This window comes from Rhinolophus sinicus, chromosome 6 (genome assembly GCF_057876585.1).
Source record: "Rhinolophus sinicus isolate RSI-liver-muscle chromosome 6, RSI-T2T, whole genome shotgun sequence".
NCBI classification, from domain to species: Eukaryota; Metazoa; Chordata; class Mammalia; order Chiroptera; family Rhinolophidae; genus Rhinolophus; species Rhinolophus sinicus.
This window is the reverse complement of record NC_142506.1, coordinates 61487115-61506806: the sequence shown is the minus strand read 5'-3', so window position 1 is coordinate 61506806 and position 19692 is coordinate 61487115. Positions and strand designations below refer to the sequence as shown.

The window sequence follows — 19692 nt, the reverse complement described above, 5'->3', positions numbered from 1 at the left end:
TCCTACTTCTGATCTTCAGAACTGTGACGGAATACATTTCTCTTGTTTGAAACTTTTAAATTGGTGCAGCAGCCACAGGAAACTAATACACACCCCATTGCTTCAAATTACCTGATACTGTCCGTTTTCCAAATCTATGGAAATTGTCACTCCTTGGTTAAGCTGGGTGATGTTTGTAAACACACGTGAAACCCATGAAGTACTAATATCATTATCATTGATGAAAGAAAGAGGATGGGCTTCGGGGTGCAGGCGTGACACCCGGTCACTGGTTGTATCCTCCGCATCGTTAGGAATGCAGTACCGTGGTGCCAAAGGATGGACGCGAGGGTGGCTGCCTGGGCAGCGGCAATGGGACTGGATGGGCAGTGTGGGCAGGTCTCCAGAATACACGTCCTGGATCTCTCTGTGGAGGTCGAGGCAGACGGTAAGGACAAATAGCTCCACACTGATGGCGCTTCTGAGTTGTTACAATGCGATTATCACTAATGTTTTCATTTATATCCATTTAGTTTCCGTTATTTTGTAAACGGAACATAAAACGAAACTCATTCCTGGCCAAATAAACATTCTCATTCTCAGAAAACAAAACACAATCGTGTTAGGAAAAGAACAATAAATTTTTAACATTTCACATCATGAAGCACCCACAGGCCCTTATCTATCAAGACATTTATTTAAATAAACATATTTTACTGTGCCTATTTGTAATAAAAAGAAAGGTTACATTCAATTAAGTTATTAAACTGACCACCGAGAGGGAACACTAATATATTAAAAATAATGAGAGTTATAGAGTCTCCAGTTCATCCATGGGAAGTAAGAAAGTAGGTATAATTTTATCTGCCGCTGTTTTAGGTGAAGGGACTAAGGCCAATACCATTTGTCACTGGTTTCCTATGACTCATCAGTACACATTCTGGCACCCGAAAATGCTTCAATGGCCTCAGATCATATGGCAGCTGCCAACAGTCAAAGGGAAATGCCAATTCCAGGCGGATATATTTAATTTTTCCATTTAGGGCCGTCTACCTGTTCTAGACAAGAATTAGTCATTCTATTTATGGGCATTCTTTCACAACACCTTTCCAGACATTTTAGGGGGCCAACACCAGTAACCCAGGTCTAACTAGAGATATTAGACTCCTTCTCTCAGACTCCACTGGGGCAATGGCTGAGTCAGGAAGCTTTTCCATTTATTAAATCACATGAACTCACACCTCCCTTAAATTTCATTGATTTTTTTTTTTTCAGTTGATACCAGGTTTTGAGTGAGACCAGAAGTGACTATTCAGTGAAATCTTTGTAACCAGGACAAATGCCATTCCCCCAGAATTATTGCAACACTGCTCTTCAGAATTTTAGACAAAGGTGATTTAAAAGATGGTGAGGCTGGTGACAGTAAATCTCCCCAATAATGTTTTCCAGTATTATAGCCCCTTTATTCAAGCACCTCTTGAGGGTATACAACAATAAAAAGAACATTTATATTGCTAATGAACATACACTGATCATAGCAACACCTCAAGAGCAACGCTTCTCAAATTTACAAAAACTTGTCATTTGGAAATTCACCACACTATCTACCTCTAGAGGAATAGACATTTTTTTTTTTTCTTTTTGATCTTTAACAGAAGTAAATAAGATCAATTCATCCATACAACAATATACTCATATCATCAAACCGTAATTGAGAAAAGAAACTTCAGAGGACATCTGAAGCAGAATTTCACTTGAACTTTTCTGAACGGAAAGGAAATCTACATGTCTTTGAGAACCCCTAAGAAAGATTTCTCACCTGTTGTCAAGATGAGAAAACACTTAATTAAAGCTAGTTCTAGTCTAAATAATTATTTGTTCACTGGAAATAGAAAAATATATGACACTTCAAGATACTCATTCTTTTTGTCTCCAAGTCTAATAGACCAGTCCCTTGAGACTTTCACATATATCGAAATAATTAATCACTTTCATTGTTCTACATTCTCTGGTACTCACAAATTCAACAAAGCAATTTTAAAAGGCAGAGATATCGCAGTTTCTTTAGTATCGGAAACTACTTCATATAGAATGTTTAAACAAATGTATCCCAAATTCCATAATACAACTTGTTCAAAAGATCTAGTTTTCTTAGAAGAAGTGCTTTGTAAAGACCTTGATCAATTTCATATTATGAGAAGTTACCCAATAGAGCATCTCTAGTGAATAACAACCACAGACTAAGCCAAAGGAAACACTGTGAACATTAATTAGGCGATGTTTGCCAAATGCTGTAAAGATGAAAAATGCTATAATCTTCATGCTACTCTTATTTAAGTGAATTCAGCATTTATCCTTACACTTCTTGAGCTTTACAATACCGCATCTGCTTACCTGTTTGTAAGTGCCACTTCGTATAATCGAAAATCTTGCATTCTTCCAACAAACTGCTCTAAACCTGCAAAATGCATACATGTACATAATATGAGAAAGCTCCCTTTACCAAGCAACGGCTGACAAATACTGTGAAATTCTTTTAAAGCTATATAACTTTTAATCATATATATGTCACAGGCTTCAAATTCTTATAGACCTATATAGACACAAAGGAACAGATAGACACAAAGATAGAGACAGAGATAGAGACAGACTGCCAATTCCAATGAATAGCAATAATAATCATAATTATCTCCACAGACATTGTAGGACTCAAGTCAAAGTAAACACTTTGGCCAGTCTATCTATTGACCTAACTTGTGATTTCTCTCCAGAAGTCCCCACCCCAAATCACATTTCTCTTTAGTTTATAAACCTATACATCTACCACCTCAGCAGCCCTAAATCTGACTGGCGTCTGCTTCCAATTGCAATTTTCAGAGTATGTGCATTTATCATCAAGAAGACACCCCACTGTCTCATTCCACCTGTTTGATCTCCAAGCTCCAGAACATGAGTTCGGGTCCTCTCCAAATTTAGATTAATGCCTGATCTAGAAAAATCACCAATAAATAAGGATAAACTGAAAACCTCCTACTCTTGAGTCCAAGTTATTCACATACACCAGTCAACAGCATCCTGGTTCAGTCTCCAAATTCTATCACCAGGCGAGAACTCTTCTAAGACAAGCCAGGTTCAAAGCCCAATCTGTATAAATTAGGTGACCTTTCAAGCTATAGGTAGATATCAACCCAAAACCACACAGTATCATTTTATTCATTCATTTAGCAAATATTTATTTAGGATTTAGTAACAGGTAAGTCCGAATGAGTGGAAAGAGAAAAAAGTAAGAAAACTACCATCTCTATGTTTTTGTTATGAGGTGTTAATAATGAGAAAAACTTGATGAAAAATAACAAAATTCTAGTTAGAGTCTGGATCATGGGTACATAAGAGGGGATGTGATGTACCATATGACAATTCAATAATTGTTTTGTTTTGTTTTGTTTTTAAGTAAATATAGAGCTGTGGCCAATTCACCACATGACCAATTCCTGAAATGTTTGTTTAGCTATTCAATTTTTATTTTGTCTTAATAATAAAGATCGTTTGACCTATCTTTGCTGCAGCTCCTCGGTGGCGCCTTGGAGAAAATTAGAGCAGCGTGAGGATATGTCTGATGAGTAAGAGCTGCAGAATAGAGCAAAATTAACACACCAAATAATCTGATGTTGATCTCAGAAGCAGGAGTTGATGAATGAGCAAAGAAGGGTGACACCTGGGGTATGTAAAGAGTATGTATCTGTGTGTGCAGGTGTGTATATACATTTATATTTCATTTTATGTTTATATTAAAGAATACATGCAAGAAAATAACTAAGAATATTTTGCATATGACCGTTTCATAATAAGTATAGATGTTTTCCATGGATGTATACGCGTAAATATAACAATGGTCCTACTCCCCCACTGGGTCTCAAGTCTTCCTTGTGTCTCACAACCCGAGCCCACAGGAAGAAAGTGTTCTGTGCAGCCTCCTGCTCTGACTTGCCTGTAAACAGAGTTCCTCTACCCTATCTGCCCAGAAATAGGCAACTTAGGCAAGTACGAACTAATTATTGCTTAAAGGTGGTATTATGAAGACAAAATGAAAACTTTGTAGCAATCTTTACAGTTTCAACACAAATTGCTTTAAAATTTGTATTAGTTGAAAGAAATAAGAAAACATAGTACCTTGTTCATTCACTGATTTGGCCATCCAGGCAACATGGTAAATTGTCCTGGATCCAAGATCTAAAGCTAAGCAAAGTAGTGAATGGTGTACAGAAGGATATACCTTCCTGGCGACAGGGCAAAGACGGGAAGAACACATGTGAATAGTTAAGATATCGTGTGCTTTTTTTTGAGGAGTAGGGAAGAAAACTGAGGAAAAATCACTCCTCATGGTATGAATTTTTTTGGAGGTAATGTCTGCCAAGAATGAAAGAAGTTGGATCTGCTTCCTGCTTATTTCTTCACCTTCACCTCTCCCCACCCACACCCAGCCCTTCTTCTAGCATCCTTCATCTCCCTGCTCCATCCCTACAACCTGAATTTGCAATGCCCACAACTACCAGACTCTCTCAACCCTAAGGATTTGCACATGATTTTACCTCTGCTTTTACTTGGCAAGACACACAAAGCAGTAATTAGTCTTATTTGCTATTCTGTCTTTAACTCATAGCCAAGGTCCCGGCATAAGGTAAATTGTTCAAAAATATTGAATTATGAAGGTAAAGGACAGGCGAGAAAAAGCGAAGAAGAAATGTATTTACATCACTAATGAAGATCTATGGCTGCTATAGGAGATGAGTGAGGAGGCTGACAAGGGAAAAATTACAAACATCCTCAAGAAGTAGTTTGGGGGCCATCTGAAATCAGAGACTATCACTTCTCATTGGTACAAGTCTACAAGCTGAGTGATTTTCCCAAACATGTTAACAACCCAACAAAGATGTGAACTCATTGGAGGTATCCAGAACTGATGATTTTCAGGCGGGGTATCAAATAAGGGCAACCGGAAGGGCAGATTCCAGCAGCAGAGGAGCACACCTGGAATGCCACAGTACTTACCTGGACAAGAAAGTGAAACCTGAAATCTATGTAATTTTACTAACAATTGTTGCACCAACAAACTTGACTTTAAAGAAAAAAATAAAACCTAAAAAAAAAAAAAAAAAATAGAAAAGTGAAATTGCAAAAATAAATAAATAAATAAATAAATAAATAAATAAATAAAAAAGTGAAACCAGATGACAGGTGACAGAGCAGGAGAATCAGAGGAGTCGAGGTACTGGCCATTCAGGTATGTGGAAGAAGTGTGCTGTAGAAGTACAAAAGCATGATACTTGAACCAACTACAGTATTCGCATTAATGTGGGCTGGGGACACACAAAGCTGAGCCACACGGTCCCCTGGTGCTTTTGGCAACAGTGACTAACGGAGCAACAGGAAGTTTCCCACCATCCCCAAAACATGCTTGGCCATCACAAAATACCCTTTGCATAAGACATTGTTAAGGGTTGAATTGTGTCCCCCACAAAAGTATATGTTGAAGTCTTATCCCCTGGCACCCATGAGCATGACCTCATCTGCAAACAGAGTCTTTGCAGATGTGACCAAATTAAGGCGATATTGTTAGGGTGGGCCCTCATCAGATACGACTGGTGTTCTTAAGATGAAAACTCCACATGAGGGCACAGTCACACACAGAGAAGGCCATGTGACAATATAGGCAGAGACTGCAGTGGTGCAGCTACAAGCCAAGAAGACCAAGGACTGATGGACAGGAGTTGAGAAGCTAATCAGAGGCAAAGACGCATTCTCTCCTATAGATTTCAAAGAGCATACCCTACTGATACCTTGATTTCCAGAACTGTGAGACAATACACTTCTGTTGTTATAAGACACCCAGTGTGTAGTACTTTGTTATGGAGGCCCAGGAAACTAATATAGTCATCATTTCCTATTTTTATTATAATGAATCAAAAACGAGAAAATACAATTTTTATAACATGCATTCCACGTAACCCACTTTTTCCTCAGTATAAAAAATTGTCTAAAATGTTTTATGTAGAACCTCTAGGGAACGTTTTATCTCAAAGCACCCAGAAAATACAGATCACAACAAAAGATAAACACGTGTGATTTTGAAAGACCTTACATAAATAAAATATGTTAGAGCAAGAATGATGAACAACGTGATTTGTCAAAGCCTGAATCATGGCTTTACATTGCCAGGGCAGCTTCAGACTTTTATGCAGTCATGCATTCTTTCAACAAATATTTACTGGGAGCCTATTTTGTGCTACACACCTCCATGGGTGCACCAGTTTACAAAACAGGTACACACACACCCCGTTAAACAAACAAAACCAACTCACTTTCATGGAGCTTGCATTCAAGCAGCTAGATGAACGTCGTAAGACTAATTTATGTAGTATATTAGAACAGGATAAATGCTATGAAAATGGAAACAATTAGAGCAGTTTGGAGAGCATGGCTGGATGTTAACGTGGATGGCATTTAACATAGAGAAGCCTCTCTGAGAACGTGGTATATACAGTGGAAAGGGAATGAATCAGGCATATATGTAGGGGTAACATATTCAGTAACACCAGGTAGACTGTGACATTTATCAGAGAGAAAGCTGATGGTAGTCAGGGTGTAGCAGTTGAGGTGTACATTTCAATGCTGAAAAATCAGAATGAACTTCCTGTAGTTTAATGATAGTTAAAGGGAAGCTTTGCTGCAGAAAGATGATCAAATCTATTTTATCTATAAAACAAAGGGGCTGGTTTTATGACCTTCAAAACCATTTTAGTTTTAAATTTTGGAGTCTGAACATAGAACAATCACATCCTCTATTACAGAATTTATATCTGATGGAATTTCCAAAAAAAAAAAAAAAAGTTAGAAACAGATCTCTAAAGACACTGATGAAATTGATTACTTAATGTAAGTAATCAATTCCAAACAAGAGAATAATGATTTTGATTTTGGAGGACAATACTAGAAAATATTTCAAGGACACAGTCATAGGAGTAAATTTTGCTCATCCTTTTGCTAGTTGCCAATTTTCGAACAACAGATATTTACTGGAATAAACATTTCATGAAGAGTTTCATCTTTGACCAAATATTCTTATGGCAATTGATCAAGGAAATGGACATGACTCATATCAGAGAGACTTCATAGTTGTCCATTCAGAAAATGAGTAAGTGATGACTGGAAAGAAGCAGTACATCCACATCACAACTGGTGGCACAATAAAATTAGTTAAATGAGAAAACTTGGATTGAATTTGACACACCTTTAGTTAGATGGACCAGGAAGAGGAGAGATGACTCAAATTACTAAAATCAGGAGTCAAAGAAGAGAACTTACGACTGATCTTCCAGGCATGCAAAGATTATAAGGGAATTCTATGAACTGTACGCTAACAATTAGATAACCTAGATAAAATGGATAAATTCCTAGGAAGACACAAACTAGGGAAACTGACTCAAGAAATAGACAGAGTATAGCTATAAGTAAAGAGATTAAATTAGTAATAAAAAAAAAAAAAAAAACGTTCCACAAAGAAAATTCAGGACAAGATGCCTTCACTGGTGAATCTGTCTAAATATTTAAAGAAAGAATAGCATCAATTCTTCACAAGCTCTGCCAAAAAATAGAGGAGGAAGAACTACTTCCCAACTCATTCTACAAAGGCATCTTACCCAGATACCCAAACCGATAAAGACATCACAAGAAAAGAAAATTACAGATCAAAATGTCTTTCATGCCTGATCACTGCACCGTATACCTGAAGCTGAACAATAATGAATGTCAACTACAATTTTATATATATATATATATGTATGTATACACACACACACACATATACATATACATACATATGGTTACAAGAAGCAGAGTACAGCATTAGGAATAGAGTCAGTGGAACTGTAATGGCTGTGTGTGATGTCAGAGGGATAGTGGACGGGGGAGAGGGGTTGTCACTGTGTGAGGGATATAAATGATTAAATGTCTAACTTACATTCGTTTGTGCACCTGAAACCAATAAAAAAAAAGTTTTAAAAAAGTCTTACAAATATAGATGTAAAAATCTTCAACAGAATCCTAATAAATTGAACCCAACAGCATAATAAAGGATTATACATCATAAGCAAAGGGATTTATCCCAGAGATACAAGGCTGGTTCACCATATGAAAATCAAATAATGCACAATATTAATAGACTAAAAAAAAAAAGATGATATTCACAGATGTAAAAAAACAAAAAGCATTTGGCAAATTCCAACACACTCTTTTATTATAAAAACACATTATGAAAGAAGGGAATTTCCTCATTTGATAAGGGTCATTTATAAAAACCAGCAGCTAGAATCGTATTTAATGGTATGATGGAAAGACCATTACATTGCTCCCCCTACAATCGGGAGCAAGACAATGAAACAAAAATCTTTAAAGTACTGAAAAAAATTATCAATGCAGAATTCAACATTCAGTGAAAATATCCTTCAACAGCAAAGATAAATTAAAGACATTTTCACCAAAGCTGGCAGGGTTTGTTTCTACCAACTGAACTACCACCAAAGGGAAAGGAAGGGCTTCATGCTGAGGAGAAACAACACTGGGTGGAATGCAAGATTTTCAGGAAACAATGGAGAGAACCGGAAAAGGCTAATTTTAAAGAGAAAAAGAAATTATTTGTTAAGGTTTACCTACACAAAATAGAGCAGTTTTAAACATCGAGTACATCATTTCTCTACACTGAACTTTTTTTTTCCTCCTCACCCTAGGAAAATTTTCATTTTTGAGCCAAAAAATTAAATATAGTCCATGACCATTATTTTAAAATACTTAAGATTCACAAAGTCAATAAATTTAATATCTAAACTAACAGTATTAACATTATTTTTTATGACAGCAGATTTTACTGAGTACCTAACAGGAACCAAGTATATATTTTTACAATTACCTTGGAAATTGTATTATAAAGCACTTTACAAATGAGGAAACAAATTAGAAAGTTGGATTGAGAAGTTAAATTCTTTGCCAAAGTCACTTGGCTTTTAAGAAGCAGAGCTGAGATTCACACCCAAACCTATCTGATTATAATCTCACGCCTTGCTTCTCAGGCACCAATTATTAAGCCAGTCAGAGTCTGTATGCATGATGAGTTAAATATCCAGGCCATATTTGCATTTACTCACCCCATGTTAAATGTAGAGTACACTATACTACCCGTTCTTGCTTTATTCATGTAATAACACATCCTGAAACTGTTGCCATGTCTACAAATACGAGATGTATTTCACTTCTCTTAATGGTGCAAATTTTTCCACCATTGGTATGAAGTGGTACTGAATCCATTCCCTTTGAAGTTCTTCACTGGTTCCAATCATTTGCTACCTTAAATAATTCCACAATGAACATTCGTGAGTACATGTTGAAGGCCTTGTATAATTGTACGAGTATTCTTGCGATAACGTCTTAGAATTCTTGGATTAAATAGCTGTCGTATTTTTCCTTGCCGTAGTGTGCCAGTTTAGTATTCCAACATGAGTATTATCTTTTTGATTCCTCGCCAACTGAAGTACAAAATGATGCAAAATGCTTGTATTTAAATTCTCAGTTTACTAGTCAGATGTTTCAATATTTCCTTTTCCTGTTCCGGGCCATGTCATCATGCTAATAAAAATCTTCAGTAGATTGAGCGAATGGAAACATTTGCCCTCATTTTCCTCTCCTACCTCAAGGATCGCATATTTTACATTTACATTTTAATTCATCTGCAGCTTTTATTTAGTATTTAACTCTTCTTCCTTTATGTTTGTGACATAGTTGGCCAATTTTCCTGATGGCAGTCCCTGATATCTCTTCTGCGATCATTTGACACCAACGTAATCTTTAAAGAAACCCTTCTAAGTCTACATATACCTATTCCTACGCTCTTCTTCCATTCCATGTATGTCTTAATTCATCCATTTCTATACTTTTCATCTTTTTTATTTAATTCCAAAAATATCTCAAACATTTAGCCTGCTCTTAGTTGAGATTGGAAACGTTAACCCGTGGCACACTGGTAGAAATTAAAAGTAATGTCCCAACTCCAGAACGAACAAGTGGGTGTATTAAGATAGAACACCCAGCGGAAAAGATGAGAGGGCAGGGAAGCTGGAGTCAGCTTAGACGATTATCCTTCTTACCCTGTGTGTTCTCTTTCCTAGACATACAACACATGTTTGTTAACTCCTTAAGGACCAATTACCTTCTTAAGACAATGCTACACAATTTTCAGTGCACAATGTAGAAATCCCCGTCTTTGAAGGGAAATTAGAATGCTGTTTATGAATGAGTGCAGAAAGAGATCTGAAAAGTTTTGATTCATGTGATTTTGTATTTTTAAATCCCAAATCTGGAGGGCTGTTGTAGATATTAGCATGATGACTTCAAAAACAAACGAAAAAAAGAATGATGACTTTACACCAGGGGTGTCCAAACTGCGGCCCGCAATCCATTGTTAATTGGCCTGCAGCAAATTCCCAAAATATATTTAATTTACTTAAATGCACCAGGTAAGGCAATACATGCTTCACCTCGAGTGAGTGGCCTGGCTGTTTGTGTATTTTACCGCATATGGCCCTTGGTGAAAAACGTTGAAAAAAGTTTGGACACCCCTGCTTTAGAGACTCCTTAGAAATACACGTCTGCTACCACAGTGACTGTAGGTTTTATGGCCAACTGGAGGCACTGAAATAAACCTACCCTTGGAAGAAAATGCTCTAAAAATGAACTGACACATGTTGGTTGACATGGATGGTCTAAGGTGTTTCTATTCGTATATTTAAAAATCAGCCTGATCAAATCAGATTTTCCCATTAATATGTATACATTCGATGTATACATAATTATGTATGTATTATATGCATCTATGTATGCATACATTATGTGTGTGTTAAATATGTACACATACATTATGTATCACATGCATGTTACGTGTGTACTTTGGATACATATGTGCGTATACATCAGATGTGTACATACATTATATGTAAACATACATTATATACATAGTCTCATTAATATGTATGCAGGGCTCAGTGAAAAGCATTCATTTGCTCCAGTGATTAATTTTGTAGGGGAGGCAAAGACAAGGCATGCAGGAACAGAAAATGTCATTGGCAACGTATGTTTCTAAAAAGTTATGCTAAATGAGAATCAAAGAAAAAGTCTGAAGCAGCCGAGTCTCCTGTGAAAAGTTGTTGCATCCTAGGTGCAGAAACAGGGAAACAAGTGAAGCCTCACCAGAGAAAGAAAGAAAAGGCATCTTGGTCTCCTATAGGCCTTCATTTGACATCGCTGTGTCTGAAGCAGTGACGGTTCCAAAGCAGACAGCCAGCCTGGCATTGCATGAGAGCAGCTTTAATTCAGCTCGCAGGAATCTCTTGCACAATTAACTCTCCTGAATGAAACCATCTTGGATATGGACAAAAGTAGGGAGGACAGTGACTTAATTTTTTGATTTAAAAAAAAAGGAGCAAGTAAGAGAAAGAAAATGATTTATAATAAGTCCACAGAAACATTCTGTATCTATCTCTTTTCTGATTAGAGAGGTGGCATGGAGCCTGGCTCATTAGGCAGAAGTAATGAGCCAGTCTATATGCCATCTCTAATTAGAAAAAAGATACAGTAGGTACAACTGTACCTATAAATTGATAGAATAAAGATAAAAATTATTTTTAAATATCCTTTTCTCCTGTAGCTCTCCGATGCCCAGAGTGTAAGGAGAAAATTGTACTAAAAATTAAGTAACATTTGAAATAAGCCCTTTTCCAATATGTCTTCTAATTGGAAGTGAAATTTATTTTCACAGGTTAAAAATGAATATAATATTCAGTCTACACTGTCCTTTGAAGCATTGATTCGGTAGTTCATGTATGGAAGGAAAAGAGGAGAAAGTCATTTCAACCCCACAGTGCATCATGGGCTGATTTATGGCAGTCCTGAATACGATGAACGATGTTTGGTGCAATAAAGCATTTTTAGAAGTCCTAATGGGGATTAAATATTGAAACAAGGCGCACAAGATTTAAGGTGTTATTGGGAAATTCTGCATGCAGAGTACTTTATAAAATCCTTCAATATACTAATTACTCAAACCAAGTTTCTAAATATATAGGTTCATTAAAATGAGTTCTTCACATAAATTGAGCTTGCTCTAAGAGCACATACAAATTAAAATAGAGAGTCATGTATGGACATTTTCTTCTTTTGATCTCTCGACAATTCTATGGAAAGGTGTTGTTATACTGCTTCACAAGAAGGTAGCAGATGTTCATAGAGGTTAATAATAGCTGCCACTTACTGAAAACTTATTATATGATGGGCAATACAATTCTACACATACCCTGTTTCATATAACTCTTCTATCCCTAGGAGTTATTTATTAAGACATCATGTAATAGACTAGGAACCTGAGACTTAAAAAAAAAAGATATACTTTTTTCCTGTTTTATTAAGAAATAATTCACATACATCACTGTGCGTATATGTTTAAGTTGTACCACACGATAGTTTGATTTACAGCTCTCGTGAAATGATGACTACAATAGGTTCAGCAAACATCCATCTTCTCACACAGATACAATGAAAAGAAACAAATTCCCTTTTGTGATGAGAACTTGTAGGATATACTCTTAACAACTTTCCTATACGTCAGTCAGTGGTGTTAGCTACCGTCATCATACTGTACATCACATCTCTAGTACTTATTTATCTTACAAAATGGAAGTTTGTACCGTTTGACCACCTGCCTCAATTTCTCTTTCCCCTTACTCTCTGCCTCTGGTAACCATAAGGCTGATCTCTTTTTCTTCGAGTTTGGGTTTTTTTGTTTGTTTTTTGTTTGTTGGTTTTTGGGGTTTTTTTTTGTTTTTAGTTTTTTTCTTTTTCTGTGCAGGAGCCTCTTAGTTTGATGGAGTACCACCTGTTTATTCTTTTTTTGTTGTTCGTGCTTTCAGTGTCATATCCTAAAAAATGATTACCAGGATCTATGTCAAGAAGTTTTATTCCTATGTTTTCTTCTAGGAGTTTCATGGTTTCAGGTCTTACATGTATGTATTTAATCTCTTTTTAGTTTATTTTGTAAGTGGCATAAGAAATGGCTCCAGTTTCGTTCTTTTACACGTGACTATCCAATTATCCAAACACCATTTATTGAAAAGACTGTCTTTCTCCATTGAGTATTCTTGACTCCCTAGTAAAGTATCAGCTGACTCTGTATGCTTGGGTTTATTTCTGGGCTCTCAACTCTGTCCCATTGGTCTACTTGTCTGTTTTTATGCCAGGATCATACTATTGAATAACTATAGCTTTATAGTATATCTTGAAGTCTGGAGGTAGGTCTCCCAATTTGTCTTCTTTCTCAAGATTTCTTTGGCTCTTTGCTGTTTCTGATGCTATTATAAATGGGATCAATTTCTTTATTTCTTTGTATAGGAAGTCTGTTGGTAATGTATAGAAATTCTACTGATTTTTTATGTTAATTTTGTATCCTGCTACTTTACTAAATTCACTGATTAGATCTAACAGATCTTGTTCAGTCGTTAGGATTTTCTATATATAAAATCAAGCCATCTGCAAATAGAAACAATCTTACTTCTTCCTTCCCAATTTGGGTACCTTTTCTCTTTTTTGCTTGATTGTTCTAGCTAGGACTTCAGTACTATGTTGAATAAGGGTGGTGGGAGTGGGCACCGTTGTTTCTTCCTGATCTTAGAGGAAAAGCTTTCAACCTTTCACTGTTTAGTATGATGTTAGCTATGGGATTGTCACAGAAGGCCTTTATTATAGTCATCAGGGAAACTGGCCTGAAGTTTTATTTTCTAATAATGTCCTTTTCTGGTTTTGGTATTAGGGTAATGTTGGCCTCATTAAAATGACTAGGAGAGGATTCCAACCTCTTCAATTTTTGGAAGAGTTTGGGAAAGATTGGTACTAATTATTCTTTAAATGTTTGGTAAATTCCATTAGTGAAGTCATTTGGTCCTGGGCTTTTCTTCACTGGGAAATCTTTGATTCCTAATTCAATCTCCTGACTAGTAATTGGTCTACTCATATTTTCTATTGCTTTCTGAATCAGCCTTGGTAAATTGTGTTTCTAAGACTTATTTTTTCTTCTAGGGTGCCCAGTTTGTTGGCATACAGTTGTTCATCACAAGTAGCTTTATATGACCCTTTGAATTTCTCTGTCACCAGTTGTAAGGTCCACTTTTTCATGCATCGTTTTGTTGATGTGGGTTCTTTCTTTTTTCCTTGGTTAGTCTAGCTAAGGGTTTGTCAATTTTGTTTACCTTTTCCAAGAACCCAATTCTTAGTTGGGTTAACGTTTTCTCTTGCTTTTCTGTTCATTATACCATTTATTTCTGTGCTAACCTTTATCATTTACTTTCTCCTGCTAACTTTGGATGCAGTTTATTCTTCTTTTTCTAGTTCCTTAAGGTGTAGGTTTAGGTTCTTCATTTTGGATCTTTCTTGCTTCTTGATATAGGCATATATTGATGTGAATTTTCCCTCTTAGAACTGGTTTTACTGCACTCCCCAAGTTCTGGTATGTTGTATTCCCATTTTTGTTTGCCTCAAGAAACTTTTTTTATTTTGTTTTTAATTTCTTCTTTGACCATTGGTTGTTCATGAGAGTGTTTTACTTTCCACATGTTTGTGAATTCTCCAGTTACCTTCTTTTTATCAATTTCCAGTTTGATGACATTGTGGTCAGAGAAGATGCCTGGTATGATTCCAATCTTCTTAAAACTGCAGGATGGGACCCCAGCCCTATACAGCTCATTGTTTGGGGACCTGAATCGGGCCAGGGTGTGCTCTGGATTCTCTGGCCAAATGAAACATCAGTTTTGCTCTGCAGACAGGGGAAGCCATGGGCTATCTTCTCTGTTTACATACCACTGTAGGTAGGGCTGCTGAATTGGCTCTGTGGCTTCTCATGTCATCTGGGTAGGTTCTCTGGTTGGACAGGCTGAAGGCTGCATTCAGTGATGAGGGGGGTTACATAGGAGATTCCCTCCTTGGGTGCAGTGAGAAAAGCAGCTCTGAAGCCAGAAAAGCGCTGTTTGTTGGCTTAACTCAGTTGACCTGCACCCTGTCTTATCTCCTCTGCCTGCCGACCTCTCAGCTGGAGTGTTGCTTCCAGGAGTTGCAAACAGCCTTTCAGGTCTGATGGGGCTGAAGACACTCTCCAAGAGGGAAACCCTTTCTCTTAGCTCCCTTGCCTGGGTGGGAGAGGGAGAGGCAGCTTCAGGCTACTCTCAACTTCCTAAGCAGGCTTTCTGCTTGGGAGGGGCCAGGAGCGACCCTCAGTCTTAGCTGTGAGTTAATCCCCGGCCTGTGGGTAGCATGGGACGGCTCCATGCCCAGCACAGGCTTTGCTCTGGGGGCCATCAGCTCTCCCTGCCTGCCTTTTGGCTCAAGTGTCGCTGGGCAGCACTGCTTCCAGGAGTTGTTGCCAGCACTTCTAATCAGTTGGGGCCAGGAGACACTGTCCATAGGAGGTGGGCTGTGATTCAGCTCCTTACCTCGGTGTGGGCACACTGGGCTCTAGAACCAGCGGAATTCCTGGTCTTAGGATCTGAATCCGGCAGATCTGCACCCCACCGAGGTCCCAGGTCAGAGTGTGCCCCTGATTGGGTTGTGCACATGAGCAAAGCCACTGGCTGAGACTACCACTTGGGCACTGCAAGTATGAACTCTGTCTGTCAACATCTGCGGGCTGATTGTTGCAATGCCCTCCCAGCTTCACCATCACAATCAGATTCCCCTATCTCATACCATGCCCAAAGATCAATTCCAGATGGGACACAGCCCTAAATTTAGAGGTAAAATAATAACACTTGTAGAAAAAATGTATAGGAGAATACCTTCATGATATCAGTGTTCGCAAAGATATTCTTAACAGGACATAAAAAGCACTATGTATAAAAGTAAAATTAGTCAGTTGGGCTTCATTAAAATGAAATAAAAAACTTCTGTTGATTAAATAATACCATTAAGAGAAAATATAAGACATAGGCCAGAAGAGATATTAGCCACCCATGTATCTGTCAAAGAACTCACATTCAAAATATAGAAGAGCTCCTAAATCAATAATTAAAAAATAAAGTATGTAATCTAAAAATTGGCAAAAAATAAAACTTAAACAGGTACTTCACAAAAGAGCATATTCACATGACCCACAAGCACACGCAAAGGTTCGCAGTACCACAAATCAGGAAATGCACCACCAGACCCACCAGAAAGGCAGACAACAACATACAACAGGGCCAAGTGTTGGGAAGGACATGGAACAACTGAAATCTGCAAATATTGCTGGTCGGAACACCTACTTTGGAATATTAAACCAGTACTTTCTAAAGCTAAAGAAGCATTTCCTAAAGCTAGAGAAACAGCAGCACACAATGATAAATCTCACAGGCTTAGTGCTGAGCAAAAGTAATCAGACACAAAAGAGGACCCTCCTCCATGATTTAATTTGCATGAGAGCTCAAGGACAGACAGCTCTAATCTATGGTGATAATCGATACTGACACTCTTCTGTGTTTACTTTTAGAGTTGGTATTCACGAGGAGTCTTTGAGATACAGGAATTGCTCTATAACTTTTTCTGGATGAGAATTACACAGGTATGTACATGTATTTAAAAATTCATCAAATTGCAAACTTAATATTGATGGGTTATGTTGCATGTGTGTTTTTACCGTCCTTAAAAGTTTAAAATAGTATTTTAAAATTTCTATAAGGCAAAGTTATCAGGCGATCTAAAAACATGTGCAATATAATTTTCTTCACATTGATGAGCTTTTACAAATATATAAGAAATTCTGGTGTACAAATATGGAAACGCAACAAATGAAACACAAATGATCAAGACATATGTGGAAAGCTACTCAAACTCACTCATGCCCAAATAATTCTGAGGCAACATCCAGCATTTTTCAATGTGAGAAATGAAAAAGGTGAAAAAAATGGACAATTTGTAAGGTCAGTTAGTATTTAAGAAAGTAAGTACTTGTCTATATTTTTAAATAAGCTTGCAAATTTTACAAACTTTCTGGATGTCTGTTGTTATGTGTTAATCATTCTAATATGCTTTAAAATACAAAATGACCATATACTTCAATCTTTTAAACATGTATGGACTTGTGTTAAGGAAATAATAATAATAATAACAGCATTATATATCAATACGGTTAAGTAGATATAAGGCACAGTTATAGCCATTCATTCAACAAATATTGAACAGCTACTACATATGTGCCAAATGCTGGGAAAACAGTACTGTTACCATGACAGAGCCTCCTTTGAGCCTCACAATGGAACTGTAATATCATCATCATCACTTTAAATTTGGGATCACTATAGTTTAGGGACATTAAAAAGGTGTTCCAGGCCACATGGATAGTAAGTGGGGAGGTGGGATTTGAACTCAAGGAAATTGACAACAAAAGTATGAAGTCTTAAGGAACTGTGCCATTAGAAATGGCACAAATGTGTGTGTATGTATGTATGTATGTATATGTACATACTAGGACAATAGATATAGATGCATCTATGAATGTAGAAATATAGTGTTTTCTATCAAATAATTGCTCATATTAAAATGGTAGAAATAACCTCAATGTTCATTAATGGGAGCTTGCTTAAAAAGTTTTTGTTATAACTGTGCAATTGTGCACAATGCAGTCATATTAAATTTAAAGGCATATTAACATGAAATGTTGTCCATGATATCTGGAGGGGAAGCACTTATTTTTAGAGGGCTCCGAGAAAGCATTTGTATTACAATTTCATTTTGGGAAAATTGTATTTATAACCATATTTCTAGCTATATGTACTAAAATTTTGGAAGAGCATAAAAAATTAACTCTATGCAGGGTGAAAATGAACTATTTCACAGAATTCCATATTGTTTAGATATTCTGATAATGACCATTTATTTTTTAATAATATAATATTTTCATTTTAAAGTATAGGTAATGTATAGATCATTGTGCTAGTTATTTCAAGATAACTTTAAATTCAACTTCTGCTCTTTGCAATATGTAATGTGTATTATCTTCTTAAACTATATTCTTGGAGTGGAAGATATGAAAATCACAAATCCAATTTATTACATGTTGGATATTATTTCTCAGTTTCTATCTACTATTCTAAGTCCTAATTGAACAATAGCCCTACAGTAAACATAAAAACAAGAAAAAAATATATAGTTATTACATATTTTTGTTAATTTAAAAATTGGTAAGAGACACATTCCCATTTTCAAATTTCCCTGGTATAGTGGGTTGAATAGTGGTCTCCAAAAAGTATGTCTACATGGAACCTGGGACTGTGACCTATTTGGAAAAAGAAGTCTTCGCACATGTAATTAAGGATCTCAAGATGAGACCACACTGGATTAGGATAGACCCTAAATCTAACCACAAGTACGTGTCCTTATAAGAAAAGGGGAGAAGACACAGGAGGAAAATGCCATGTGATAATGAAGGCAAAGACTGGAGTCATCCAGCTACAAGCCAAGGGACGCTGAGGACGGCCGGAAGCCAGGTGAAAGAGAGAGACATGGAACAGTCTCCCTCTGAGCTTCCAGAAGAAACCAACACTACCAATCCTTGACTTCAGACCTCTCCTCCAGAACTACGGGAGGATAAATTCGGTTGTATTAAGTCTCCACCCACTTGGTGCTAATTTGTTACAGCCGCTGTAGGAAACAAAAACACCTCCACATTTTTAAATATTACTTTTTGACACATTTAGTAACAAAATAATTGGATAAAATCAATAATTTTCTGAAGTCAGAATCTTACCATTTAAACTCTGTCCTATTTGCACAGCACCAGAGGCAAAATCTGTAACTGAACCACGCAGAGTTCTTGAATCAAAAGCTGTATTATCCTCCTCCAAACCATTGATGAAGAAACTGATTTTTGTCTGGTGCACCTGTAAGAAATTATCACCGTTATTATTTTAATTGCAAAACCTTTCATTTTATAACTACATTTCAGCAGTCTTCCTCAAGTTAATTTCCTACTTTTCCACTTCTTTAGTTGAAAAGAAAATAATTTATTTTAATGGCTCAGTGATGTATATGTGTGCTTACATATCGAGCTAGAAACCTATACATCATAGTTTGTGTTGCAGTTTTGTGCTTGAGTATATATACCAGGGTATGCACAGGTATACGTAATTGTTTGTTCCATATATTTAACAACTGACTGCCATGCTTTTATATGTTTTATGAGGATATGTTGTTTTTTTAGATACTAGTTAAATTTGGTATAGCCATATTTGGAAATAAACAGAAATGAATGCAAAAGGGAGAAATATTCAAAACCAGGTATACCAAAAAAGAACGTATGATACATAGATATAATTCAATTTAAGTTGCTAATATGAAACACTTCTTGTAAACATTTACATTCTTAGGTGTTATTAATTTCCAGCTGTGACTCCTCAATATAGAATAACATAAAAATGTGTGAATCGTATTTTCAGGTGATTATTCGGGGAACCTAACAACTCTGCACCAGAGGTGAGCAAACTATCCTGTAAATAGCCCAACAATATTTATTATTATTATATATTATATATGATATATTATTATTATTATTTTCTGCAAGCAAATGACTTGATTTTGCTGCCCAAACAGTCCAGATCA

At 36.6% G+C, this 19692-nt stretch overlaps 1 protein-coding gene across 2 annotated transcripts in view; it reads right to left on the bottom strand.

The window, feature by feature from the left end:
• Positions 1 to 19692, bottom strand: part of USH2A (usherin) — a 580537-nt gene that overhangs the window by 522628 nt on the left and 38217 nt on the right. For both annotated transcript variants that reach the window (XM_088799150.1, XM_088799151.1), the window contains exons 3-5: positions 18842 to 18974; positions 2374 to 2437; positions 112 to 406 (exon numbers count right to left, since the gene is read on the bottom strand). In XM_088799150.1, the coding sequence (XP_088655276.1) occupies positions 112 to 406; positions 2374 to 2437; positions 18842 to 18974 (492 nt within the window). The remainder of the gene's footprint in view (positions 1 to 111; positions 407 to 2373; positions 2438 to 18841; positions 18975 to 19692) is intronic.